This window comes from Diceros bicornis, chromosome 35 (genome assembly GCF_020826845.1).
Source record: "Diceros bicornis minor isolate mBicDic1 chromosome 35, mDicBic1.mat.cur, whole genome shotgun sequence".
Classification (NCBI taxonomy): domain Eukaryota; kingdom Metazoa; phylum Chordata; class Mammalia; order Perissodactyla; family Rhinocerotidae; genus Diceros; species Diceros bicornis.
In genome coordinates, this window is record NC_080774.1 from 16826304 (window position 1) to 16854080 (window position 27777).

General features: G+C 43.8%; 2 protein-coding genes across 3 annotated transcripts; one reads left to right on the top strand and one right to left on the bottom strand.

The window, feature by feature from the left end:
• Window positions 1-712: 712 nt before the first annotated feature.
• On the top strand, window positions 713-13617 carry SIRT4 (sirtuin 4). Of its 2 annotated transcripts, none has more exons than XM_058531555.1 (5): window positions 713-958; window positions 5600-6097; window positions 8837-9131; window positions 9257-9469; window positions 11523-13617. In XM_058531555.1, the coding sequence occupies exons 2-4, from the start codon at window positions 5601-5603 to the stop codon at window positions 9407-9409; spliced, it is 945 nt and encodes a 314-aa protein (XP_058387538.1). In that variant the 5' UTR covers window positions 713-958; window position 5600; the 3' UTR covers window positions 9410-9469; window positions 11523-13617. The 2 variants fall into 2 exon arrangements, with proteins under 2 accessions (XP_058387538.1, XP_058387539.1); XM_058531556.1 differs by having other exon boundaries at window positions 5600-5824.
• A 5762-nt stretch (window positions 13618-19379) lies between these two features.
• On the bottom strand, window positions 19380-26073 carry PLA2G1B (phospholipase A2 group IB). The gene is made up of 4 exons (XM_058532279.1): window positions 26035-26073; window positions 23146-23305; window positions 22489-22616; window positions 19380-19584 (listed from the first exon to the last, which is right to left on the bottom strand). Exons 1-4 carry the CDS (start codon window positions 26066-26068, stop codon window positions 19463-19465), a joined length of 444 nt encoding a protein of 147 aa, XP_058388262.1. The 5' UTR covers window positions 26069-26073; the 3' UTR covers window positions 19380-19462.
• Between the last annotated feature and the right edge of the window lie 1704 nt (window positions 26074-27777).

Below are 27777 nucleotides of genomic sequence, written 5' to 3' on the forward strand. Positions count from 1 at the left end.
GAAACAATAGGCAAGTTTGTAAACCGACTTGATGTCCAGGCGTCTCCCCAGACCAAATAAATCAGTGAAACCCAAGCATGGTGTTGGTTAATTGAATAAAAACACAAGATGAGAAATAAAATGGAGAAGCCAAGTGGGTAAACACATTAGTCCCTATATATTATATTTGGTTTTCGTTGTTCATATTAACTGTAAAAAGTCAAATTTTCAGATATTTGTGAATGTATTTTTTCACAACCCACTGCAATGTGGGAACTTGACTCTGTCACCGTGAGTGGAAAGGATAATAAACCTGAAGTTGAGGATGAGTCAAATCTAGAACCATTATTAAAGCTTCCATCTTAAGGGAGGATGCATTCCTAAGTTAGCGCTGTTTGGATGTACTATTTTGCACTCAGGACGTTGGTGTCGAAGGTCTTAACCATTTCTCTAAGGCAAGACAACATGTTGGCTTAGGTGAGAAGGGCACATCGCGAACCAAGGTTCAAACCTCTGAACCTTGGAGGAGAGGCGGACAGGGGGCGCTACTGGACGATCTGAGTCGCTCAGTTGCGAAACCCAGAGGATTGTGGGACTTGTAGTGTTCTTTGCATAATTTGTGCTTCATGAACTACATTTCCCAGAATGCAAATGCAGCCAGTCAGTCCCACCGTCGGGTGTATAATGTCCTTTAAGCTGTGAAAGGTAAGTGTGTTCTGTGCGGGCTGCAGGTTTCTACAAGTTGTGGATTTCTTGTAAGAGATTGCATTTCTCCTCTTTGCCCTTTGGTGGGATCTGAGAGAGAGCAGCTGTTCCAGTAGAGCGTGTTTTCAGCGGGCTTTCCCGAGCCCTTTCGTCTCAGGAATCTGGACTATGTATTTGTTTAGCTGTTCACGTGTTGCTGTGGAATGTCAAGGAGAAATTGGGGGCCTGAACCCAGATCTGGAGAGCCAAGCATAAAATAATGTTTACATACGGCGTAAGTGTCACTGGAGAACTTCTGCATTATATCAAATAATATGTCAAAGCCTTGTTTTTACAGCTAGAAAAGCTGACACGCACGGGTGGAATGTCTTGTCTGGTCTCAGTCCTCTTTGTGCAAGTATCAGAGTTTGCAATTGAGGGTAAAGTAAAAGAATATGGGGAAAATGACAGAATAAAAGGTGTGTGTGCGCTTAATTACATTAATAAAATCAAAAGCCTGAAAAGTCTGAGCAACAACTTCTTCATCAACACCTGGTATACTAGAACTCATATATGAAGAAATAAGATCATTCTAATTTATAAAATAGGAAGTCGGTTTATGGAGCACACAGTCCCAAGCGATGGTATTGACTAAAAATATAAATGTATTCCTTTCATAGAGACATGTTTAGATTAATCATAGATAGAACAATAATGGGCTATTAAGGGATTTAAAGGATTTGGGGGTAAGCCATTAACCTTTTGAAGTTTATAAGGAATTCAGTTCTGACCAGCCACATGTTACTGGGGCAGACAGAATAGGCCTTATGTTAGGCTGTAATCCAATTTTTACTTTACCTTCCTTCCTTTTTAAAATAGACTTTATTTTTTAGAGCCCCTTCTTTTTTTAAAAAAATAAACCAAAATATATAGTTTCCCTTGGATGCAGAAAGGCTTGGCCAATTCACCAGTCATTTTAGGTTATTTCCATCTGTTGGCCACTGGCATAGTAGAGCTGTAGGTTCTTAAGAGGTCAGGAAGACAAGATTGGCTTGAGCTGTTATGAAATAATCCAGTGTGGAGACAAGATTTTAATTTGTGGAAGGTATCAGAAATTGTTGACCAAAACAAATTATTAAAAAGATAACAAAAAGGTAGGCTTGTTGTTCAGGTTGGACTTCATAGGACCCAGGAGGGTATGCTGGAATCAGTTTGTACCAATGAGGGTCAATTGTTAAATATTCAGGAATTTGCTGGCCAGTTGTTAAACCATTGGTAGCCTGAAGTTAGCCATGATGGGATTTTTTTCTTTTATCTTTTTGAGGCGGAGGGTATGAGGGGAGCCAGTGTACCAGCACACCTCTGGCAAGGGTCAGTTTTCTCTAAAGGCTGGAGCCCCAGTGTTCAATACATCCTTGAGTTATCAGATCCTGAGCAAGCTCACACTCTTCCAAATTTTAAAAAAGATTGATTTGGATTACAAAGTAAAATTATAAATACTCTCCAGGTATGTGTCTGGGGAAGGGGACTGTACCTTTCCAATGAAAGATATTCTTGTTTATTTGGGGGCCATCCTTCAAGGTACTGAAGTCGTTGATTAATTCATTATCAATAGGTTGTTAGGATAAACAAGAAATCTGCCACCGGAAGTAGTATGGTCTGAATGGTTAGCTTTCTTAGATTATATGTAAAAACCCATACTCCTCTCCAATATATTTTTCTAATACCTAGATATTATCTTCCAGAAGACAGTATTGTATGCAATGCCAACAAATTCCTACTCCCCAGCCATTTCTCAGTATCATGCTGTTGGCTCTCATCACCCTTCTCATAACATATTTCAGTGCACAAGTTTGCTGATTATTAGATACTCTTTGGGTTGGCAGCTTCCAGATATAAGTATGAGTCTTGAAATCTCATCAGTAACCTGCTCCCAAATCCCATTTAGGGTGGACTATTTGGGGACAATAAAGATGCTACCCAAGCTTTTCTTTATTTCTGGTTTCTTGCCTAGAGTTAGTTAGAGTTTGTCTGTATATTTTTAGGCCAAGCTTGGCCCTTGTTTATCTCTGTTGATAATCATGTCCCCTTGCTTTCATTTTTGTCTAGATCAAGGGCAACATGAGAGAGGTATACTTTTAAGATACCTGCCCTAATTCACTTTGTGCATTTAATTTCACATATGCTTTCTCCAAATACTATATGACTGTCGATATGGTTCAGATATTGGAGTTTTGTCTACCTTTAAGGTAAAACATTCCACATTTTAGCTTCTCTTCAAACTTCTCCATTCTTTTTTTTTCTTCTCACTTTTCCGATCATATCTCTTAAGCTTTTAAAATATTCAAAAGATATAAGCATTTTCCTTCATCTCATGGCTTTTGGCATTTCTGCTCTTCTACTGTCCTGGGTACACTAGGACATCTTCAATCCAGACATTCCTCTAAGGAATTACTTTAAAAAAAATTTAGGGGCCAGCCTTATGGCCTAGTGGTTAAGTTCAACGCGGTCTGCTTTGGCGGCCTGGGTTTGGTTCTCAGGCGCAGACCTACCTACTCGTCGGCAGCCATGCTGTGGCAGCGACCCACATACAAAATAGAGGAAGACTGGCACAGATGTTAGCTCAGGGCCAATCTTCCTCAAGCAAAAAGAGGAAGACTGGCAACAGATGTTAGCTTAGGGCAAATCTTCCTCAGCAAAAAAAAACTTTAAAAAAATTTTATTGTGGAGATAGAATAACATAATGAACCCCCATTCATGGACCCATCACCCAGCTTCAAAAGTTAACGATTCACGGCTAATCTTGTTTCATTTATATACTCCTATCTACCCCCCATATTATTTTCAAACAAATCCTCCCAGATATATCATTTTATCCAAATATTTCAATATATAACTCTATAGGATGAGTACTTTTTAAAAATCACAATACCACTTGTCATACAATGAAAAATTAACAGTAATTATTATTATTATTATTATTTTTGTGTGAGGAAGATCAGCCCTGAGCTAATATCCATGCTAATCCTTCTCTTTTTGCTGAGGAAGACCGGCTCTGAGCTAACATCTATTGCCAATCCTCCTCCTTTTTTTTCCCCAAAGCCCCAGTAGATAGTTGTATGTCATAGTTGCACATCCTTCTAGTTGCTGTATGTGGGACGTGGCCTCAGCATGGCCGGAGAAGCAGTGCGTCGGTGTGCGCCCGGGGTTCCGAACTCAGGCCGCCAGTAGCGGAGCGCGCACACTTAACCGCTAAGCCACGGGGCCGGCACAACAGTAATTTTTTAATATCAAACATCCAGTTAATGTTAAATTTTCCAATTGTCTTACGTCATATTTTTTGTTTGTTTTTTTGTGAGGAAGATTAGCACTGAGCTAACCTTTTTTTGCTGAGGAAAATTGGCCCTGGGCTAACATCCATGCCCATTTCCCTCTACTTTATATGTGGGATGCCTGCCACAGCATGGCTTGATTAGCAGTGCATAGGTCCATGCCTGGGATCCGAACCCACAAACCCTGGTGTCCAGAGCACGCAAACGTAACCACTACACCACTGGGCCGTCCCCTATGTCATATTTTTAAAGTTTATTTAAATCAGGATCCAAATAAGGCCCACAGTATTGCAATTGGTTGGTATGTTTTTAAATCTCTTTTAATCTATAATTACCCCTTCGTATCTCTCTCTCTCACAATTTATTTGTTGAAGAAACTGATTTGTCTGTCCTGTAGAGTTTCCCATAGTCTGACTTGGCTGATTGACAAATGGTATCATCTAACACACTGCTTTGGCCTCTGCATTTCCTATAAATTGTTACTTAGCTCTAGAGACTTGATCAGAGTCAAGTTCAGTTTTTTTGCCAAGACCCCATCTTGGGTGGTGGTGTGCTCCTCCATCAAGAGTCTCATAATTCTGGTTTTTTAGTAATGTTAGCAGCTGTTGATGCTCAGTCCCTAGATCCTACCTTTGTTTTTCAGCTATAAAAATGAATGAAGTTCTGATACATTCTCCCTTTCCCTAGCTCCTGGCAACTACTAATCTACTTTCTATCTCTATATATTTGCCTGTTCTGGACATTTCATATAAGGGGAATCATATAATATTTGTCCTTCGGTGACTGGCTTCTTACACCTAGCATAATATTTTCAATATTTATCCATATTGTAGCACATATCAGAATTTCATTCCTTTTTATAGCTGAATAATATTCCATTGTGTGGATAGACCACATTTTATTTATCCATTCAATAGTTAATGGTTACCTTTGTTTTTAAAAACTAGTTTCTTTTTTTTTAAATAATTTTATTTATATATTTATTTTTTTCCCCAAAGCCCCAGTAGATAGTTGTATGTCATAGCTGCACATCCTTCTAGTTGCTGTATGTGGGACGCGGCCTCAGCATGGCCGGAGAAGCGGTGCGTCCGTGCACGCCTGGGATCCAAACCCGGGCCACCAGCAGGGGAGTGTGGACACTTAACCGCTAAGCCACGGGGCCGGTCCTAAAAACTAGTTTCTAAAAGACAAACCAGAAAACCCCAAAGCTCATAGATACGGAGAACAGATTGGTGGTTGCCAGAGACAGGGAGTTGGAGGTGGGCGAAATGGGTGAAGGGGGTCAAAAAGTATAAAATTCCAGTTATGAAATAAAAATAAGTCATGGGGATGTAACGTACAGCATGGTGACTATAGTTAATAATACTCTATTGCATATTTGAAAGTTGCTAAGAGAGCAAATCTTACAAGTCCTCATCACAAGGAAAAAAATTCTTTTAACTATGTATGGTAACAGAGGTTAACTAGACTTATTGTGGTGATCATTTCATAATATATACAAATATCGAATCATTATGTTGTACAGCTGAAACTAATATGCTATATGTCAATTATACCTCAATAAGCAAACAAAAGTTTCTCACATGAGGTTTCTTTCTCTCTAGAATGAGGATGAGCTTTGGGTTGACCTTCAGGACAGCAAAAGGCCGCTGCGTGGCCAATCTCAGCCGGCAGTGCTCACGTGGATCCATGGGGTTATTTGTGCCACCAAGTCCTCCTCTGGACCTTGAGAAGGTCAAAGAATTACAGCACTTCATCACCCTTTCCAAGAGACTTCTAGTGATGACTGGGGCAGGAATCTCCACCGAGTCGGGGATCCCAGACTACAGGTCAGAAAAGGTGGGACTGTATGCCCGCACTGACCGGAGGCCCATCCAGCATGCGGATTTTGTACGGAGTGCTCCAATCCGCCAGCGGTACTGGGCGAGAAACTTTGTGGGCTGGCCTCAGTTCTCCTCCCACCAGCCTAACCCTGCACACTTGGCTTTGAGCAACTGGGAGAGACTCGGGAAGCTATACTGGTTGGTGACTCAGAATGTGGATGCCTTGCACACCAAGGCGGGCAGTCAGCGCCTGACAGAACTCCACGGATGCATGCACAGGTGCAGGAAGGCCTACAAAGTTGGAACACAGACACGTATGCTCCCATAAGAACAGGGGCCTTGGCCGTCTTGATCACTGCTGTCTTTGTTAGACCTTGAGAAAAGGATTTGGGAGGAAGTTGTTTATTTTGGAGTTGATCCCAGCACTCAGTGAGGGAGTGGGGAAGTGCGATATAAAGGGAGGAAAGTCAAGAGAAGGGTACGTTAATGAATGGTTACTGCTTTGGGCAGCTGGGGCTCAGTCCCGTGAGGGACCTTCTGACTGTCTGGAGCACGTTTCAGAATTGTCTCACTGAAAGTCGAGGAAGATGGGGTGTTCATCCTCCATCTCCCATCCCTCACTGGTCAACGGGTACTCTTGGGGAATTAACTCTCTAACAGTGACTCTGCTCCTCCCGAGAAGGCTTCCTCAGCCGGAGAACACCATACGCGAGAGAGATGCAGGAAGCTGCTTATAGGAGAACTGTGTGCAGTGGCCTCTAGGGTGTCCTGAGGGGACTATGAGCAGAGCACCAGCAGCGAATGCTGCAAACTGCTGGGTCTCAGGTGCCTCGACACACAGAACACAGTGTAGCCTGGCATATAGTCAGAACCCAATAAACACTGATGGAATGAACACATGTAGCCCTGGCAATAACTTGTAGCTAATTGCAGACCATTTCCTTATCTTTAAGCCCAGAGATCCTCTGCTGAGGACTAAAATCAGTCTGCCAATTGTAAAATGTTTATTGGGTGCCTGCAGCAAGTGGTGTGTGCTACTTGTTGGTGTGGAGGGGTTAAAACCAAAGTATAAAATGTGGCCTACTTTATATACAAGAACTTTGCAATCTGTTTGGGGGGGACCCAAAAATAACAGGTTTAACGACACACACAACTCCACACATGATTGTTAAATTGTGTAATCCTTGATAGACATGCTTTACAAGTTCAGAGAGAGATTTAGTAAAGATTGGAGTAATCAGGAAAGCTTTTATGGGTAAGGTGGGGCTTACCACTGGCTCAGGTTTGACTAGGCAAAGAGCGGGAAAGAGGGCTTTCTACGTGAAGGGAATTTATAAAGCCCAGAGTAATCTGGCCTGGCCTCTGCAGAGACTAGTATGAAATCAGATTGTCTGGGAAGGCTAGACCCAAATCACGGATACATTTGAAAATCATGAAGTGCAATTTGGGGCTACTGTGAGAGACCGAAGGGGACTATTAGTGGTTTCTGAGCAAGAAAACAGCATGATAAAAATAGCATTTGAGGAAGGCTAGACAGGATTAGAGAGTGTGGCTCAAGGAGGTCAGCCTGAAGGACCCAGACTAAGGTGGTATCAAGGAAATGAGAGAGCTAATGATGGCTGTGTGTCCATTAAAAAATTATTTTTTCATGATGAAAATTTCAAACATCCATGAAGTAAAGAGACTAGTATATGAATTCCCATATACCATCACCCAGATTCAATAAGTTTTATCAAGATTTTATCACATCTACTTTATCCCTTCTCTCCCTATCTCTTCTTAAATATTTTAAAACAAATCCAAGACTTCATGTCATTTCACAGGGAGCCTTTTAAGTAAAAAAGTCAACATAATTTGATGTCTGACTAAATAGAGAGTAAAAGGAAAAGAAGGAGTAACAAGTTTTTTCCAAGGGTTTCGGCCCAAGTAACTGGAGAAATGATGGTGATGGAGAAGTTGGGGAGGTGGGGTTGAAGACAGAAGGTAAGCTTGACAGGACGGCCAAGAAGACTTGGAATTGGACTAGAGTTTGGGAGAAAGAGCAGGAGTGGAGTCTTACATAGAAGAGGAAACCATGAGCACAGAAGCGTTCAGCAGTGAAAACGGAGAATCCCCAAGGTGGGGAACGTAGGAAGAAAACAGGCTGGAGGATTGAAGAGCAGAGGAGGAGCCAATTAAACCACCTTTTGTTGTTTTTTTTGGTGAGGAAGACTGGCCCTGAGCTAACATCTGTTGCCAATCTTTCTCTTTTTGCTGAGCAAGATCAGCCCTGAGCTAGCATCTGTGCTGATCTTCCTCTATTTTGTATGTGGGATGCCTCCACAGCATGGCTTAATGAGCGGTGCGTTGGTCCGCGCCCGGGATTCGAACCTGCGAACCCTGGGCCACTGAAACAGAGTGCATGAACTTAACCACTATGCCACCAGGCTGGTCCCTTTTTGTTCTTTCTTTCAATAGCTATTTAGTGAATGTCCACAGTGTGCAGGCCTGATCTAGGTGGTGGGCATAGAGCAGTGATCAAAAGACTCCAAGTTCTTGCCCACACGGAGCTCACGTTCTGGTGGTTAGGGAGGTGAGAAGAGGCGCAGAAGATACTGTGTCATAGACGCCAAGGGGGGAATGTGTTTTAAAGAGAGGATGGTGACAGACAGCAACTGTTACAGCAGATGAGGAGAGCAGAGGATGGAGGGGAAAACACTGGTTTTGGCATTAAGGAAATCATTTGGTAAAGCATTTGCAGTCATGTTAAGGATAAAAATGAACTAGCAGAAGGTTGAGCAGGGAGTGTGTAGTAAGGAAACAGATGTACATTACTTGTTCTAGAAGGCTGCAGTGGAAAGAAGGTGAGAGATAGATAAAGAAGTCATGAGAAGGTATTCCTAAAATAGGGGAAAAAACCAGGTGTTAGGAAAAGAAAGCAACGATGTAGGGGCTGAAAATGGTTGGGGGTGAAATGTCTTCAGCAGCTTTGTGCCTCCCCAGGACAGACTGTTCAGTCGGCCTCCTCTTCGGTTTCAGAGTCCTCTGCTTGGATTGTGGTGAACAGACTCCCCGCGGGGTGCTGCAGGAGCGGTTTGAAGTCTTGAACCCCAGCTGGAGTGCCGAGGCCCATGGCCTGGCTCCCGATGGCGACGTCTTTCTCACAGAGGAGGAGGTACAGAGCTTTCGGGTCCCATCCTGCGCTCGATGTGGAGGCCGCCTGAAACCAGATGTCGTTTTCTTCGGGGACGCAGTGAGCCCTGACAAGGTTGAGTTTGTGCACAGGCGTGTGAGAGAAGCCGACTCCCTCTTGGTTGTGGGATCATCCTTGCAGGTATCTGACTTGGTCGGGGTGGTAACTGCCCCTTTTGTGGGATAGTGAGCCCTGGAGAAGCTCCCCACTTGGTTTATCTCTTCTTGCATCTAGAAAGCTCTCATCTGTGACTTCTCCTCGTACAGGTGTACTCTGGTTACAGGTTTATCCTCACTGCCCGGGAGAAGAAGCTACCAATTGCAATACTGAACATTGGGCCCACACGGTCGGATGACTTGGCATGTCTGAAACTGGATTCTCGTTGCGGAGAGTTGCTGCCTTTAATAGACCCGCACTGACCACAGCCTGATGTTCCTGAGCCAGAAACTGGAACTTTCACTTGAATCTTGCTGCTAAAGGTAAATACCTTCTCAGATATCAGATTCCAGTTCCCATTCAACTGAGAGCACTGACAAAATATAGAAAGTTCTAGGCTTCTTCATGTATGGCTATTCTTAATTAAAACCAATTCTTTAATGTGCATTAAACTATAGTGTTTGAAAGACTATGATTTTCAGATTCTGGGCACATGGCTATTTAAGACAACGTTCCAAAATCTGCCATTGCTTCTTTTCCTGTTTTTTAAAAATAACAGCTTTACTGAGATATAATTCACATACCATAAAGTTCACCTTTTAAAAGTATACAATTAGGGGCCGGCCCAGTGGTGCAGTGGTTAAGTTCACGTGCTCCACTTTAGCAGCCTGGGGTTCACAGGTTCGGATCCTGGGCATGGACCTAAGCACCGCTTATCAAGCCACGCTGTGGCAGGCGTCCCACATATAAAAAAGTAGAGGAGGATGGGCATGGATGTTAGCCCAGGGCCAATATTCCTCAGCAAAAAGAGGAGGATCGGCAACAGATGTTAGTCCAGGGCTAATCTTCCTCACAAAAATAAATAAATAAAATAAAATAAAATAAAAGTGTACAACTAACTTGTTTTTAGTACACTCATGAAGTTGTACATTAATCACCACTAATTCCAGAACATTTTCATAATCCCAAAAAAAACCCTTGTACCCATTAGCAGTCATTCCCCACCCCCCTGCCCCAGTCCCTGACAATAACTAATCTTTCTGTTTCTGCCTATTCTAGATATCTCATACAATATGTGGCCTTTTGTATCTGGCTTCTCCACTTAGCCTAATGTTTACAAGGTTAATCATATTGTAGCATGTGTCAGTACTTTATATCTATTTTAATCTATGAGTACAACCACTTAAAAAAAATAGCTTTACTGAGATATAAATCACCTACCATACAGTTCACTCAATGTGTACAATTCAATAGTTTTTAGTATATTCCCAGAGGAGTACAACCACTTTTTTTTTTTTTTGGTTAGAAAGATTGTCCCTGAGCTAACATCTGTGCCAATCTTCCTCTATTTTCTATGTGGGACACCGCCACAGCATGGCTTGATGAGTGGTGTGTAGGTCCGCTCTCAGGATCCGAACCCTTGAACCCTGGACCACCAAAGTGGAGCGCGAGAACTTAACCACTATGCCACCGGGCCGGCCCCCACTTTGTTTTTTTAAATAGACCTTCTTTTTTAGAGGAGTTTTAGGTTTACAGCAAAATTGAGCAGAAAGTGCAGAGAGTTCCCATATACCCCCTGCCCCTGTATACTCACACGGTATTTATCATTCACCTGCTGAAGGACATCTTGGTTGCTTCCAAGTTTTGGGCGATTATGAACAAAGCTGCTCTAAACATCCATGCACAGGTTTTTGTGTGAACATAAGTTTTCAACTCATTTGGGTAAATACCAAGGAGCAAGATTGCTGGAGTGCATGATAATACGAGTATGTTTAGCTTTGTAAGAAAATTCCAAACTGCCTTCCAAAGTGACTGTACCATTTTGCATTCCCACCAACAATGAATGAGAGTTCTTGTACAGCCACTTTTTTCAAACTGTTTTAATTGAAGTATACTATACATAACAGCGAAGTGCACGTATCATAAGTGGACAGCTTGATGAAGATATAGAGCATTTAGATTGAGGAACAGAACATTACTATACCCAACAAGTCCCCTTGGCACAAACATTTTTAATATACTTTTAAACTAGTTTCTTATTACTGGAATAATATATATTTATTGTACAAAGTTTAGAAGATACAATTAAGTAAAAAGAATATAATAGAAATTACCCATAATACCAGCACCAAGATACATATATACCAAGATAACCAAAGTTTAACATTCTGGTGTAACTAAATCTGTTCTTAGAAAAATTGAATCCAGCTGTGCATAATGTTTTATTATATCCTATTTTCATGTAATAATATATAGTGGCCATCTTTACATGTCCTAAATGCTATGGGTTTTTGAAAGGTAGGCTGATGTTCACAATCATTTCATCCACCCCATTCTCTGCTTATTTTGGCATTAACTTGTTTCATTTTTTTTCAGATCCCTAAGATTCATCCCTTCTTCCTCTAACTAATCGAAGCTCGCTGAGTGCAGCCTGTAGAGGGCAGCAAACCAGTATCTCTCTGCCAGCCCGTCTCGGACCTGGGCAGGTTTCAGAGCCAAGCAGTTCAGATCTTCAGGCTGATGAGATTTGCCCCTGAAGACAGACTTTCTCAAAGCAGCAGCTTCTCTTAATAGGAAAACTGCTTTCACTTCCTTTTTATCCACTAGGCAGAAGAAATGGCCCGGTTAATATGTGGGCCAGAATGGTCTTTGGAGTGCTAATCTAGGGATTTCACTAATGTGGGGGTAAGGGGAGAAGGACATGACTTAATTTTATGATCCCAAATGGTTAAATGTCTTTAACTGAACCATTCTGATATATTTTTTGAAAAGATGAGTAACGGTATGAATTAATTTTTTATTAACCAAGGAATAAAGGAATCATTTTTTAATAGCACACTAGGTTTGTCGGCTGTACATTTATATATTTTTTTAAATCAGCGGCAAGAGAATGGGGCTTCATGACATAGCTCTCTAAGGATTTCTGCTTGATTTCAACTGCCAGAACGAGATACCTGCCTTGTTTTTGTTTTTGTTTGTTTTTTTTTGCTGAGGAAGATTGGCCCTGAGCTAACATCTGTTGCCAATCTTCCTCTTTTTGCTTGAGGAAGATTGTCCCTGAGCTAACACCACTGCCAATCTTCCTCTACTTTGTATGTGGGATGCTGCCACAGCATGGCTTGACTGGTGGTATGTAGGTCCGCACCTGGGATCTGAACCCATGAACCCCAGGCCACCAAAGTGGAGCGTGTGAACTTAACAGTACCCTACTGGGCTGGCCCCTGAGATACCTGCATTGAATCTGGTCTGTGGAAAGGAAACAGTGAATTCCCAAGTGGGCTCTTAAATTGATTTGTTTTTGCCAAGGAAAGCAGCAAGACTTGTTTGATTACTGTGTTAGCCAGAAAGAATCACTGAACTAGGCTAAAGCTTTCTGCACAATCTCATCAAAAAGCGAAGCAGATGAAAGAATCACAGCCTATTTCAGGTAGTCTTTTGTCTAAAATCAGGGCAAGCAATACATGTTTATCCGACACCTGCCTAGGAAGCAAACTCCAGTTAACTGGGATAATCTAAGATCTTGAAAACATAAAGAGTTCTTTTCACCTGCACAACTGTAGGTTTGCTCACAGTCGTTAACTAATTCTGAAGAGGTGTAAGGTTGTTGTAAATCTCATTCCAGCTTTTTTGTAGATGAGGATGCTAAGGTGCTTTGAATCAGATTTGCTCATTTACCCAAAGTCAATACCAATAATTGCATTCAAATCTGGGTCTTTGAATCAAGCCATTCTCATCCACAAATCTCATAAATGGTTAGTGACAGTCACTGTATTAAAGTCCTAAGGCTACAAAGATACAATCTCTTGCCCTCAAGTGTCTCACTGAGGATGAACTATTTCCCCCACCCTTATTCTCTACCAGAAAGTGTCAGAGTCATGCCTGGAATAACAGAATGCGAAAAAATTTAGTCCATCCTCCCTTCATTTCCTTTTTGAGGAAACCAAGATCCAGACTTACCTAAGGCCATAGTATGAAGTTTCAGAGCCAGGACCAGAATCCAAGTAGACTTTCCTCCCAGTTATTTTCTTTTTATTTATTTATTTTTGCTGAGGAAGATTCACCCTGAGCTAATATCTGTGCCAATCTTCCTCTACTTTTGTATGTGGGTCACCGCCACAGCATGGCTGACAAGTGGTGCAGGTCCGCACCCAGGATCCGAACCTGTGAACCTGGGCCACCAAAGCAGAGTGCACTGAACTTAACCAGTACACCATGGGGCCAGCCCCAGTTCTTTTCTTTTTAAACAATGTGCTTCTCTTTTGTTTGAAGATTATGGTTAGAAAGAAGTCAGTCTGAGGGGCCGGCCCCATGGTGTAGTGGTTAAGTTCAGCACACTCCACTTCAGCGGCCCAGGTTCATGGGTTCAGATCCTGGGCACGGACCTAGACCACTTGTCAGCCATGCTGTGGCAGTGACCCACATACAAAATAGAGGAAGACTGGCACAGATGTTAGCTCAGGGCTAATCTTCCTGAAGCAAAAAAAAAAAAAAAGAGGACTGGCAACAGATGTTAACTCAGGGTGAATCTTCCTCAGCAGAAAAAAAAAAAGAAGTTGGGGCCGCCCCGGTGGCGCAGCGGTTAAGTGCGTGCGCTCTGTTTCGGCGGCCTGAGGTTTGTGGGTTTGGATCCCAGGCGCGCACCAATGCACCACTTGTCACGCCATGCTGTGGCGGCGTCCCATATAAAGTAGAGGAAGATGGGCACGGGTGTTAGCTCAGGGCCAGTCTTCCTCAGCAAAAAGAGGAGGATTGGCATCGGATGTTAGCTCAGGGCTGATCTTCCTCACACACACACACACAAAAAAGCCTGAAGTAGAAGTAGAAGCCAGCAGTACACCTGGCCAAGGAGACCAGAAATGGTTAAAATGTGGTGGGCGGTGAGAGCAGGTTAGGGAGAGAAGGCGGCTTTGTCATCACCTTGATGCTGGCACGGCTCATGAAAGCAAGTCTTGAGGGCCTTAGGAATGTTCGTTTTGTTCATATTTCCTCCTGAGATGGAATTCTTTCCAAAAAATCTCTCTCAAGAGGAACTTGGTATTTCTCGAAGGTGATGCTTCTCATGGCTCCTTACTTTACATCTTTTTGCTTTCTGCTAGATGGCAGTTCCTAATGCACTTTTAGTAAGTAGCAGTCACAAAGGCAAACAAGTATATAACACTCAAACCTCCTTCCCACTAACTCATACTCCTTCTTTTATGCTGTCATAAACTCAATATCCTTCTCTGACCTCTCCCTTAAGTAACAGCATTTATCGAGTACGCTATATCCCAAGCACTGTGCAAAACATTTACAACATATTAGCTCACTTATGAGTTAAGCCCACAAGAGATGCTTGGGCCTGCATAAGGGTCAGTTCTCAGTGAATGCTGGACTTCTCCTGAGAGGATCAAAAGACAGACCTATAGGAAATTCAACACTCCTAGGTGGGTGACCAACTATCGCGGACTGCGCAGTACTGAGGGGTTTCCTGAGATGCAAGACTTTCAGTGCTAAAACCGGGACAAGTTGTCCTCTTGTTCCTAGAGGATGCCACCAGATATAATCATTAATTCCAGATATATTATCCTTGTTGAGGTTCAAGATGGGGCTCTAAGATCCAGATTTTTTATTATATATGTCACAAAACAGATAAATTCTATCGCATGAAGACAAAAAATTAAACTCATCAAAGAAGGGAGAATGTTGGGTTTTTTTTTCTCTCAATTTATTAGAAAAGGAACATAGCATGGAACCGAAACTCTTAGGGTACAGACAGACTTGGATTTCCATCCATGTCTTGCTACTTACCAGTTAGGTGAACTTGGCCAAGTTGTTTCATCTAATCTTCAGTCTCTTTATAAATGAGGATAATAGTAGCTACCTCATTGGGTTGTTATGAAGATTAAACAAGGTAATGATGTGCGTGGAGCTCAGAGCAGTGCCTGGCATGTGGTAAGCAAACATCAGCCATGATGGTTAGGATCTGGAAGGAGGGCAGGATGGTGGGAGGGGAAGCCATCATACCTGCCAAACCTTTGTCCCTTCTTGAGTACTCCTTTAACTAGACTCACAAGGATCTTCCCCAGAGCCACATTTCCTTTTTGTGTACCTGTTCGTCTTTTTTAAAAAATTACAAAAGCCAAATCTTGCTTGATGTAATAAAGCCTTTCTAAAGAAAATAAAAAGTGAATATTCTTCCCTCTCTGCTCCCTTGGGAAAACATTAAACATTTACCATACAACAAGCACTGTAGGAAGCATTTTTCAACATATTGACTCCCTAATTCCCACAATCCTATGATCTGCGCACTATTTCTTTTTTTTTTTAATTAATTTATTTCCCCCCCCCCCCAATAGATAGTTGTATGTCACAGCTGCACATCCTTCTAGTTGCTGTATGTGGGACGCGGCCTCAGCATGGCCGGAGAAGCGGTGCGTCGGTGCGCGCCCGGACTCCGAACCCGGGCAGCCAGTAGCAGAGCGCGCGCACTTAACCGCTAAGCCACCGGGCCAGCCCCACACTGTTATTTCTTTTGAAAGATGAGGACCCTGAAGTTGGAGACCTTATGTAATTTGCCCAAGGTCACCTAGGGTGACCAGGCTAGTAATCAAACCCACTCAGTCCAGTTCTGAGCTCACTCTCCCTCTTTAATGCTCTGGAAACCCGGTGGGGTAACTGAGCAACTGTACTGTGGAAGGCAACAGGGCAAGGCTCAAGAAACTTCCAGAAGTGACCCCAGCTGGGTCCTGAAAGATGAATGGGCAATCACCAGACGAGAAAAGGGAGAGCATTCCAAACAACAAAGGCAAAAGCATGGGGGTCAGAATGCAAATCTCTCCACTCTTTTTTTGTTTTCACTCTTCAAGGTGGGGGTGGGAACTCAAGTGGGAACTCGGGGCGCCCCCGAGGCCCTTGGCTCGTCCCCAAACCCACTCGCCTCTCTCCTTGGCCGTTCCTCCTCCGCGCCCCATTTTGACTCCCTTCATCCCACTGTCCCAGCCCCCTCGGTCCCTCCCCGCGATAAAGGCAATGGAGGAGTTACCAACCGGAAACGGGAAGGGAGAGCTGGGGAAGGAGGCGCGTGTGTGTGGGTGGGGGAGAGGGACGAGCACCACAGGAAAGTTGGCCTGAACATCACACCCACGTGAGTTCACCCTCTTTTCACAGTCGACTCGTCTACTCTGTTCCGTCCTTCCTGCTGGATTCGGGCTCAGGACAGGAGCGCACCGAGGCCCCACCTCCCAGCTACCGTTACCAACCACTGCGCCTGCGCTGGCTCGGGCCCTAAGCGCGAGAGGGGCGGGGCCTGAGCCTGGGAGGGGCGGAGGTAGTCCGGCGGCTGGACCACTGTTCGCCAATAGAAAAGAGGAACCGATAGCCACGTGCCCACAAGATACCCAATCACATTTCCTACTCCGAAATCCCTACATCCCCGGGGCGTGGCCGGCGGGTTGACAGGGTTGGGCGCGCAAGATCACGTGATCCGAAAAGGTAAATACGGCCACGTGGTTTTTCCTCGACTGCGGCCAACAGTTGCGCCACGCTAGTACCTTCGTTGAACGATTGTTTAATGAGAGTGTGTGATGTGCTAAGCTCTGTGAAGACACTGTGGCTGCTAGGATGTAATCCTGACTTCAAATTACTCTCAGTCCAGTTTAATTATTTATTCATTTAAAGTACTCCAGCCATTGTACTAGTGTTTCTTGTATTCTGTTTCCTGTAATGAGCACCCAGCAGATGCTTATTAAAAGATTGTTAAAGGAATATCTTCTCTCTCTCCCTCAACCCTTGTGATGATGAAACAGAGGTAGGTTTTTAGGTTAGAGGATATTTTTAGAGCCAGCTATAGTTTTTAGTACTCCTGTGACTGCTCTCTCTCTGTTGTTTATCATCAGAAAAAAATGGGAATAAGCAACAGTCTTCTTCCTCTTTTTTTTTTTTTGTGAGGAAGATCAGCCCTGAGCTAACATCCATGCCCATCCTCCTCTTTTTGCTGAGGAAGACTGGCCCTGGGCTAACATCTGTGCCCATCTTCCTCTGCTTTATATGGGACGCCACCACAGCATGGCCTGATGAGCGGTGCATCGGTGCTCAACCGGGATCCGAACCCCGGTCTGCCAGCAGCAGAGCACGCGTGCTTAACCGCTATCCCGCGGGGCCAGCCCCAGCAACAATCTTCTAAAATCTCACCTTTCTTCCATCCAAACAGGGGCTTGTAGTTTCTTTCTATTGAGAAACGACATTTATGACCTTTACAGTTCATTGAAAGCTGAGGCCAGGTCTAACTTAATTTTGCATCCTTTGCAATCCTACTGTAGCACAGAATGGCTATTCAATCTAAGCTTGTTGAATCTAAATTTGAAAATAGTCCCATTCTAGCCTGCCAAAAGATCCTGAGCGCTAATGACCAATACTTCATTCAGCATTCAGCAATTATATATTGAGCGACCCCTATGTGTCAAGTATAGTACTAGGCAGATAGGGATAGAGAAGTGATTAAGACACCTCACTCTGCCTTCAGCAAGTTCACAGTGTGATGGCACTTTTCCTCTAAATTATCCAAATGTGGGTTCCAGTCTCGGCTATGCCACCTATGAGTGGGTGACCTTTGGCAAATCACTTGCCTCCCTGAGCCAGTTTCCTCGTCTGTAGAATGAGGATGTAATAATACCTACAACTGTAGAGCTTTTGTGAGGATAATGAAGTAATTGTGCAAAATGCTTGGCACAGTCTGGAGCATAGAGCATAGCATATATAACATAGCATATGCCAGTTTGAAGAGCAAGAAAAAAAGTCTCAGAGAAGACTAAGCTGCAGGCGGCTACTAACAATAAATCATTGTCTTGAGGACAGCCTTAAATACATTGTATTCTCAGCATTTTGTACAGTGCCCAGTCCAGAGTGAATGTTCAGTAAATATTCATTTAATGGATAAAGGAAATGAGGGAGAAATTGGGCCAAAAGACAAATACACACACACTGCTTTGCCGCCCACCATACGCCCAGCAGTGGCCCCTGTTCTGTGAGCCTCTGGTGGTTTAAAACTGCTTAGTGGTGGCTTTTCATAGTCTGCCTTGTTCCTTCTTCTTCCTCTTCTTTTTTTTTTTTTGGTGAGGAAGATTGGCCCTGAGCTAATGTCTGTTGCCAATCCTCCTCTTTTTGCTTGAGGAAGATTGTCCCTGAGCTAACATCTGTGCCAATCTTCCTCTACTTTGTATGCGGGACACTGCTACGGCGTGGCTTGATGACTGGTGTGCGGGTCCATGCCCAGGATCCAAACCTGTGAACCCTGAGCCGCCAAAGTGGAGCATGCAAACTTAACCACTACACCATAGGGCCAGCCCCTGCTCCTTCTCATCTTCGTTTTTCTATTTCAGTTCCCTTTCCTACCCCTCCCTACTCTCTCTGGTGAATTTCAGTGCCTAGTCATAAATCCTCCTAGACAGACTTGGCAGAGTGACTTAGTGGTTAAGAGCTCAGGCATTGCCATCAGACAGATCTGATCAAATTGTGACTGGCATTTGTGTGATCTCTGGCAAATGACTTAACTTCTCTGAGTTTTTAGTTCCTCATCTATAACATGTGCTCAATAATATCGATCTCTCAGAACTGGTTTGAACATTGAATGAGATGAGATGTGGAAAGCCCTTAGCACAGAGTGATATGCAGTAAGTGCTCAAGAAGTAGAAGCTGTTATTGTTTGTTATATTTGATGACTGCAAACTAAAATCAGCTTGTAGGGTGTGGTGAAGTCTTTGAAGGGCTTAGAAAGAAAAAGAGTTGCAGAAACAATGGTTTAACACAGTTGGGAATGGAGGCAGCGAAATGAGAGGGGGCAAGATCTGGCTCACACTGAAACAAGAGCCCACCGCTTCTGGCAGGGCAGAGTAGTGGTTAAGAGTGTGTGTTCTGTTGTCAGACTCGCTGGGTTCACATCCTTTCTTTGCTACTTACTAGATGCATAGCCTTGAGCAAGTGACCTCTCCCATTGAGCTCGGCTTAGAAAAATAGGATTTGCTAATAGTGTCAAAACCTTATAGGGCTGTCCAGAGAATTTAGAGACACACAGTTCTGGCACAGAGTAAATAATCAGTGGTCGGTAATCAATATTTAGGTCTCTTGGTGCTCACTTACTGGAAATATCCCTCTAATTCGACTTCCAAGGCTGGAAGGAATGATGATCACAAAGGACTAGGAAGAGACTTAGTCATGTTCAGTAAATAGAGAATAAAACAATCTCCAAACGTGAGGCTTTTCAACAAGATGCTTTATTGGAGGGCACAGTGTAAGGAGAAGGCCATGAGGCAGGTAGGGACGACTCTTTCCAGAGGCGATACTCAGTCCTGACAGTACTTGCTGTCCAGATCCTTGTTCTCCGAGCTGTATGAGGCCTTCGAAAAGCAGATGGCAGCAGTTCGGTCGCAGTTACAGATAAAGTCCTCACAGGGGTCGTTAGTGCCTGGAAAAGAGCAAGGGAAGACTTAGCCAAGGTGGGCCTTTCTTTGTACAATCCAGGGGCAGGAAGAATTAACTAGAATAATCCAATGACCGTTCCTTCGGTGCACATTTAGGGTTGACAGATTCAGCAAATAAAAATGCCGAAATTTCAGATAAACAATGAATGCAGTATTTGGGATCTAGACTAAAAAATTGTTGTCTATCTCAAAATCAAATGTAACTGGGCAACCTATGTTTTATCTGGTGATCCTAGGGGTGATCGCTGCCTTTGGAAAGTCTTGTCTATTTCACACCCCTGAATGAGCTCACTGCTTTTAAAACCCATGTAGCTACAGATCGCTGATGACCTAGGCAAGCAATTATAAACCATATGGAAAACACTAAAACATATACTTAAGACAGCAAAGTATTGTACATTTCAACCTAGCGAAGTTTAGGTTGTAAGCCAATTTCTCTACTTTAAAGCACATATTTTAAAAATTACAGAACATCATTACAATAGAATGTTATACAGACATTTGAAAGAATTAAGTATGTCTAGATGTGGAGATATTTCCAAGATACTTTATTAAAAGCCAGCCCCGGTGGTCTAGAGGTTAAGATTCTTTGCTCTCCCTGCCGTGGCCCAGGCCCATCTGTTGGTTGTCAAGCTGTGGCAGCTGCATGTGGCTGTGATGTTGAAAGCTACACCACCGGGATTTCAAATACCAGCAGGGTCACCCATGGTGGACAGGTCTCAGCAGAGCTTCCAGACTAAGATAGACTAGGAAGAAGGATCTGGCCACCCACTTCCAAAAAAATTGGCCGTGAAAACTCTATGAATAGCGGCAGAGCATTGTCTGATACAGCACGAGAAGGTGAGAGGATGATGCAAAAAGACTGGGCAGGCTTCCACTCTGCTGTACACAGGGTCGCTAGGAGTTGGAATTGACTTGACGGCACTAAGAACAAATCTTATTAAAGGAAAAAATAGCTAGTAAATGCCTAAAAATTTTGAAGGGATATATATCTAACTGGTTATCTTTGGGTAGTATGATTAAAGATGCCTTCCACTCTCCATGACATATATTTCTGTAGAGTTTGAAATTACATTACTTTGGCCTTGCTTACCTTGTAACCAAAAGAAACAACACAGATAACATTTAAAATGCATTTGAACTTCATTATCCATAATTTAATTGTGTATCTCTGCTTACCTTCAATCATCTTACTAAAGCTTTGTTTCTCTCTGATCCTTTCTTTTAAAGATCACAAATATTTTCCTCATCTAGTGAATGTCCATTACAGCATAAATTAGCAATTAGATTATAAAGTGTACACAATGAGATATTTAGTGAGTTATTGTTAATTAATATGAATAAACACCTCTGATGCAGCTTTCTTGACCTGGTTTGGAGGAGAGCAGGTGCATTAAAAAGAAATTACTTGCAAAAATATGTGTGTGTGTTTCCCCTGGGAAGAGGGTCTATAGCTGTCATCAGATTTGTAAGGGAGTCTGGAATCCATAGAAATGAATTCTTCTATGTCAATCATATGATTACCCATATATTTAACTTTCTAAAGTGGAGCACAACCAAACTGTTACCAGGGGTGTGTGTAAGCAAATTAAACCATGTTATGCAGCAATTAAAGGAGTAACAATGAAGACTATAAGGCAATGTGGAAATATGATCATAACATGGTGATAAGTGAGAAAAAGCATAACACGAGATTGTTTCTAGACCCTGAGTTCATCAAATACTTCCTGAGCACCTACTCTCTGCCAGGCACTGCTCTAGATTCTGGAGACACAGCAGTGAGGAAAACAGACACCAACCCCTGTTCCTATGAATCCTACTTTCTATTGGAGAAATAGAAAATAAAGAAATAACGTAAATGTATCAGATGTTGATAAATTCAGTGGAGAAAATAAAGCAGAGAAAGAATATAGAGAATGGTGGTGAGATGGAGGGAGTGGGTATGTGATTTAAAAGAATGTGGTGGGGGAAGACCTCCCTGAGAAAGCGACTTCTGAAGAAAGACCTGGAATGAGGGAGTGACCCAGGCAGACATGTGGTGGGAAACGTTTCACGCTGAAGGAGCAAAGGACTTGAGGCGGGTGCATGCCTAGCCATGATTAAAATGATATGAACCTTATTCCAAGGATAAGGGCAGAAAGAAACATGGAGGCATGAAACTGTTTATTTCTTAGGATGGTGGGATTCTGGGTAATTCTTTTCTTGGCACTTTTGGATTTGAATTATGGCTATTCCAATGTTGTTTGTACAGTTTTGAAAAGTGAGACCTGTCTGTGAGTACAAAGATGATGAAAATCCAGAATCTTCGCCTGGCGGGACAATACCCCTCACCTCTCTGCATTGTCTGCTCCTCAGAACTGCCTTCATGGAGGAATACATTTCACCAAGAGCGCTGCCTATCTTAGCGATTAAGACCAGAGCTTTGAAATCAGAAGCAATTGAGTTCAAATGCAGACCCTACCACTTATAAGCTGTATAATTTGGGGGCACGTGACTATTTTTGAGCCTCAGCTTCCTAACTTGTAAAATGGGATTAATAAAACTTATCTCATATGCACCCCTAGCCTAGTACCTGGCATGTAATAAAAGCCTAATGAATGCTAAGCTCTTTCTATTAAATAACGAATCAGTATAGCATGGCAGTTAAGAGCAGAAGCTTTGGAGTCATATAGACCTGTGTTCAAAAACCAAACACCACCATTTACAAGCAGTGTGCCCTTGGGTAAACGGCTGAGCCGTCTGAGCCTCAGTCTCCTCATCTGTAAAATGGGGAAAATAATAGTACACTTCCTAGCACCAAGAAAATGATCAAAAGTGGTAGCTATCATTACTGTTATTTCCCCCCATGCCTGCTGAGGACCTAGGAGCCAACAAGGGGGTAAACCTACTGCTACAGGTGATCTCAGAGCCAGAGCACGAGTATGAGTAATTTTCAGTGTAGGGGTTGTCCACCAGGAATGTACAGCTGTCCAGTTTCTTGGCTTGACTGTAGCACTCGTCGTGTGTCTGGCAGCACCTGGAGAGGGGGAGGGACAGAGATGAGGCAGGAGCAGGTGCTGGGCAGCAGGCCAGCCTGCACCTGCTCTCTCAGGATCAGGTGGGGAGGTTTTAGCTGACATACTCCGGGAGATATGGGTCCTGTGGCTTGAATAAACTTAAGTACTTTTTATCATTTTTATTGAAGCGGTTTAATAATGGTTGCAGAAATACAGTACAATCATATATTCTGAAGATGCAATGATCGTTTTAACCACAGCTGGAGGTTAACACCTGGATCGTTGCTGTGATGTTTTGTGTTTCAATGTCTTGCCACGAGAGGGCAGCAGCACCCACCACTTTACATCTCCGACCCTCCCCTTCCATCCCTAACAGCACTAGATTGAGGGTCCTTTTGGAACGTATTTGTTAATATGACGAGGTGAAAATATGTTATCCTTAGCAAATATGCAAATCCCCTTTCTGTGCCCCTCGTGACATCTTTGGTTTGTGCTCTCCCCTCACCGCACGGACGCTCCACTCTCCCAGCAGATCAATCAGTTACTCACGCGTCCAGTTCATCCACAGGAGTGCCAGATCCGCCCAGGCCACAGTAGCAGCCGTAGTTGTTGTATTCCAACAAGGGGTGACTACCGGGGATCGTGCACTGGATCATTTTGCGGAACTGCCACACTGCCCGCGGGCTGATGCCGCGCTCACCAGCGCCCACTGCAAGAAGACGCAGCCTGAGTTCAATCCATCCCCCGGGGGCCTCACTGCCTGCCTGCTCGCTCAGGCCCCACGCTGCCCGCCTGATCCCTGCCAGCCGCCTCCTCGGAAGAGAGCTGGACAAAGGAACCTGGCCAAGTGAGTAGGGATTTTTTTTAATGAAAACTTTTTAAAAATAATTTTTTATTGAGATAAAATTTGCATAACATAAAATTCACCTTTTAAACCACTTAAAGGGTATAATTCAGTGGGGGTTTTTTTTGAGAAAGATTGGCCTTGAGCTAATATCTGTTTCCAATCTTCCTCTTTTTCTCTTTTCTCCCCAAAGCCCCAGTACATAGTTGTATATCCTAGTTGTAGGTCCTTCTAGTTCTTCTATGTGGGACCCCACCTCAGCATGGCTTGACGAGTGGTGAGTAGGTCCTGGCCCAGGATCCAAACCTGCAAACCCCCCAGGCCGCCGAAGTGGAACACTGAAACTTAACTGCTATACCTTGGGGCTGGCCGCTAATTCAGTGGTTTTTAGTATATTCACAGAGTTGTGCAACCATCACCACTAATTCCAGAACAGTTTCATCACCCCCAAAAGAACACCCTTTCCGGTTGCTTGCCTTTCTCCCCACCCATCTGGCAACCGCTAATCTGCTTTCGGTCTCTGTGGATTTGCCTGTTCTGAACACTTCATATAAGTGGACTCATACAATATGTGGCATTTTGTGACTGGCTTCTTTCACTTAACATAATGTTTTTGAGGTTCATCCATGTTATAACATGTATCAGTGCTTTATTCCTATTTAGGGCCGAATAATATTCCACTGTATGGATAGACCACATTTTGTTTATCCATTCATCACTTGATGGACATTTGCGTTGTTTCTACTTTTTGTCTATTGTGAATAATGCTGCTATGAACCTTTCTGTACTAGTTTTTGTGTAAACACATGTTTTCAATGGGGACAGTTTAAAACAATCAGTTTTTATCAGTTATCAATAACTATCATTCTTTATCAGTGAACAAATAAAAAATCTATAACCTCATTGAGCTTCCATCCCAGTGGGGGAGAAAACAATAAGAAATAAATGTAATAAATAAGGAAATCAGATATTATGTTGGAGTGGAAAATTAGAACAGAGTAAGGGGAATCTAAAACGGGGGGAGGCGGATGGCCGGGTTGAGATGGGGCAGGAGTGTAAGGAATGGTGAGGAGGCCTGTGTGGCCTCCCATCTTCAATACAACAACCGCTTTTCTGTCTCAAGGCCCACGCAGCTGCTGTTCCCTCTCCCTGGCACACTTGTCATCTCACTTTTCAAAAGGCTGGAAAATCTTGGTTGAAATGCTACCTCCTCACAAAGGCCCTTCCTGAGCATCCAAGCTAAGTGGCTCCTCTGCTATCCCTTCTCTTCACGTTCTTTTCTTCATAGGACCTCTGACAATGTGTATCCATCTGTGTGTTTAATGCCTTGCTCTCACAGGACCAGAACCTCCTCAAGGATAGGCTTCACAGCTTTTATTCCCCAGGGCCTAACATTGTGCCTGACATGTAGTGGGCACTCAGTAAATAGATGATGAGTTAAATGAATGGAACAATCAATAAATGGATTAAAGAAATGGCCTGGCACATAGAGGGTACTCAATATATATTTATTGAATAAGTGAAAAAAGTCTGCCTCTAGCTGAGTGTTTGCCCAAACCGAAGACAAGGCTCAGCACAGCAGACTCAGAGAAGCAGGACCCCTTCCTCCTGTTTGCAGAGCCCTACCCTGTGAGATTGGAGCCCTAAAGAGATGATGGCACTAATGATTTGGGGTCCTGTTCAATCGGCTGCCAGCGTTGTCTCTTTGCCGCACGCCTTGCCCTTTCTTTCCTTCATCTGCTGTGCACACTGGAGCTGCTCCAGGGTGAAGGAAGGGGCGGCAGCTGGTTGCTGTCCCCTCTGAGTGGCCTCCGCCGTGGCCGACAGAGGCTGCAACCAGGATCAGAGGCCTGGAGCCTGCTCAGACAGGAGTGGCCTGGCTACCTTGGCCCGTCTCCAGACCCCTCTCCTGCTTCCCTCTGTTTCTCTCTCTCAGATCCAGCCAGGTCTGCTCTTTGCAGAGGCCAGAGCTGCACAAATCTACTGCTTGTGTGGGTGTGTGCATGTGTGTGTGTGCATGTGTATTCCTTGGACAGGGAGCACGGCTCTTTCATCTCTGAGTCCCCAGTCTCAACTCCAAGCCTGACCCTTAAAGGCTCTGATACCATCAATGTTGAATGAATGAATGAACCACGGATGAATGAGGTGGGATTTGAATTCCAATGTATCTGATTCCTTTAATTCATTCAATAAACTGTACAAACAGCATATACTCCTGCTCTCACGGAGCGTATGCTTCAGTGTGGGAGCGTATGCTTCAGTGTGGGTGGGGGATACAAAAGGAAATGAATCGAAGAGATACAAATTGCAGGCAAAGGTAGGTGCCGGGAAGACCCTGTAAGCAAGGCAGTATGGTAGAAAGAAAGGAGAGGGGGCTCTCGTAGCTGGAGTGGCAGGCCTTTCTGAGAGGGGCCATCTGAATTCAGACCTGAAGGTTGAAAAGGTGCCAGCTGTGGGGCATTTGAGGGAACAATATAGGAGCTCTTAAGGCCGACAGGGAACCCTGAATAAAGACTCCAGGCCTGTGACCTGTGGCCCCCATTCCAGAGGAGTGAGACAGCGCGAAGTGGGTGGAGGTGGGGAGACCCGCCTACCTGTAAGCAGAACAGCCAGCACGAGGAGCTTCATCTCGGTGTCAAGTTGGTGAGTGAAGGGATTCAAGCCACCTCCGGCCTCCCTCCTTATAACTGCTCCACGGCCCCGAGATAAGGCTGTAGTGTTTGCTTTGCTCCTGGGCTGACTTCGGGTTGGCCTTGAGTTTGTATGTTGCAGGAATAACCCTGACCTAAAGGCAAGTCCTGCCAGCAAGGGGTCGCTGGAAGTAGTGCATGTATGTGTCGTTGGCACTTGTTAACGAAAGGGATTATTTCTGGAGTAGCACATCTTGGAATCTTGACCCTCACACCCACCGCTCTGCACCCAGCCCAGCTTCATGGTTGTGGGGGAAGTGGGGTGGCAAAGCCATCAACTCCATTTAATATTGGGAGAAGGAGAACGGGAAGGAAATGAATACTGCCTCTATTTCTTCTCATGTGCCTGGGTCTGAGTTGTGGGTCTCATTGACTGGTCCCATCAATCATGCACTTGGCAGACAAGGAAACAGGTTCAGAGAGGTGAAGTAACTTGCCCGAGGTCACACAGCTAGTAAATGGCAGAACAGGGGCTCAAACTTAGGTATGTCTGATCCTAAGGCACCCGTTTTATTTTTTCCCACTATACTAATACCAGCGCTCCCCCATTCCCCACTGTGGGTTTCTAAGAAAACTGGGCTTTGGAGTTCTAAAGTCTTGCATCTGACTTATAGAATAAAAAAACAGTTTTAGAACTGTTGTATCAAATGTCTATATAACATTTTTTAGGTGAAATTCACATAGCATAAAATTAACCAGTTTATTTTTAAAGTGAACAATTCAGTGGCCTTTAGTACATTCCCAGGGTTGTGCAACCACCATCTCTATCTAGTTCCAGAACATTTTCATCTGCCTCAAAGGAAACCCTGTACCCATTAGCAGTCACTCTCCCCCAGCCTCTGGCAACCACTAATCTGCTTTCTGTCTCTATAGATTTATCGATTCTGGATATTTCACATAATATGTAATATTTTATAATTAGTTTACTCGGTGCTCTCCCATTGAATTCTTTTTTTTTTTTTTTTGTGAGGAGAACTAGCCCTGAGTTAACATCTGATGCCAACCCTCCCCTTTTTTCTTGAGGAAGATTGGCCCTGAGCTAACATCCGTGCCCATCTTCCTCTACTTTATGTGGGACGCCCCCACAGCATGGCTTAACAAGCGGTGCGTCGGTGCGCGCCCTGGATCCGAACCTGCGAACCCGGGGCCGCCGAAGCGGAGCGCACTCACTTAACCACTTGTGCCACCGGGCTGGCCCCGTCCCATTGAATTCTTATGTGATCTCTGCAACAACCCTGTGAGTTAGGAAGGCCCTGTTGTTTTAATTTAATTTAATTTATTTATCTATGCATTTACTTATTTTTCTTGAGCAGAGAGTTCCTACATACGCCCCTGTTCTCTCCCATAGTTTCGTCTATTGTAGTATGGTACATTTGTTACAATTTATGAACCAATATTGATATATTATTAGTATCGAAAATAATATTAATAAACTCAAGCCCATAGTTTATTCAAATTTCCTTAGTTTTTACCAAATGTCCTTTTTCTGTCCCAGGATCCACTCAAAGACAGCTCATTATATAATGTCCTCATGTCTCCTGAGGCCCCTCGTGGCTGTGGTAGTTGCTCAGACTCTCTTATCGTTGATGACCTTGACGGTTTTGAGGAATACTGGTCAGGTAGATTGTAGGATGCCCATTTACTGGA

Excerpts from the sequence above, each read along its gene's own strand:
- PLA2G1B (XM_058532279.1), bottom strand. The coding sequence starts at position 26,068 with ATGAAGCTCCTCGTGCTGGCTGTTCTGCTTACAG. Across the intron at positions 23,306-26,034 it reads GCTGGCTGTTCTGCTTACAG|TGGGCGCTGGTGAGCGCGGC; the intron begins GTAGGCGGGTCT and ends GTCTTCTTGCAG. Across the intron at positions 19,585-22,488 it reads CTCTGAGATCACCTGTAGCA|GCACTAACGACCCCTGTGAG; the intron begins GTAGGTTTACCC and ends GCTCTTTTCCAG.
- SIRT4 (XM_058531555.1), top strand. The coding sequence starts at position 5,601 with ATGAGGATGAGCTTTGGGTTGACCTTCAGGACAGCAAAAGGCCGCTGC. Across the intron at positions 6,098-8,836 it reads CTCCACGGATGCATGCACAG|AGTCCTCTGCTTGGATTGTG; the intron begins GTGCAGGAAGGC and ends CTTCGGTTTCAG. Across the intron at positions 9,132-9,256 it reads TTGTGGGATCATCCTTGCAG|GTGTACTCTGGTTACAGGTT; the intron begins GTATCTGACTTG and ends CTCCTCGTACAG.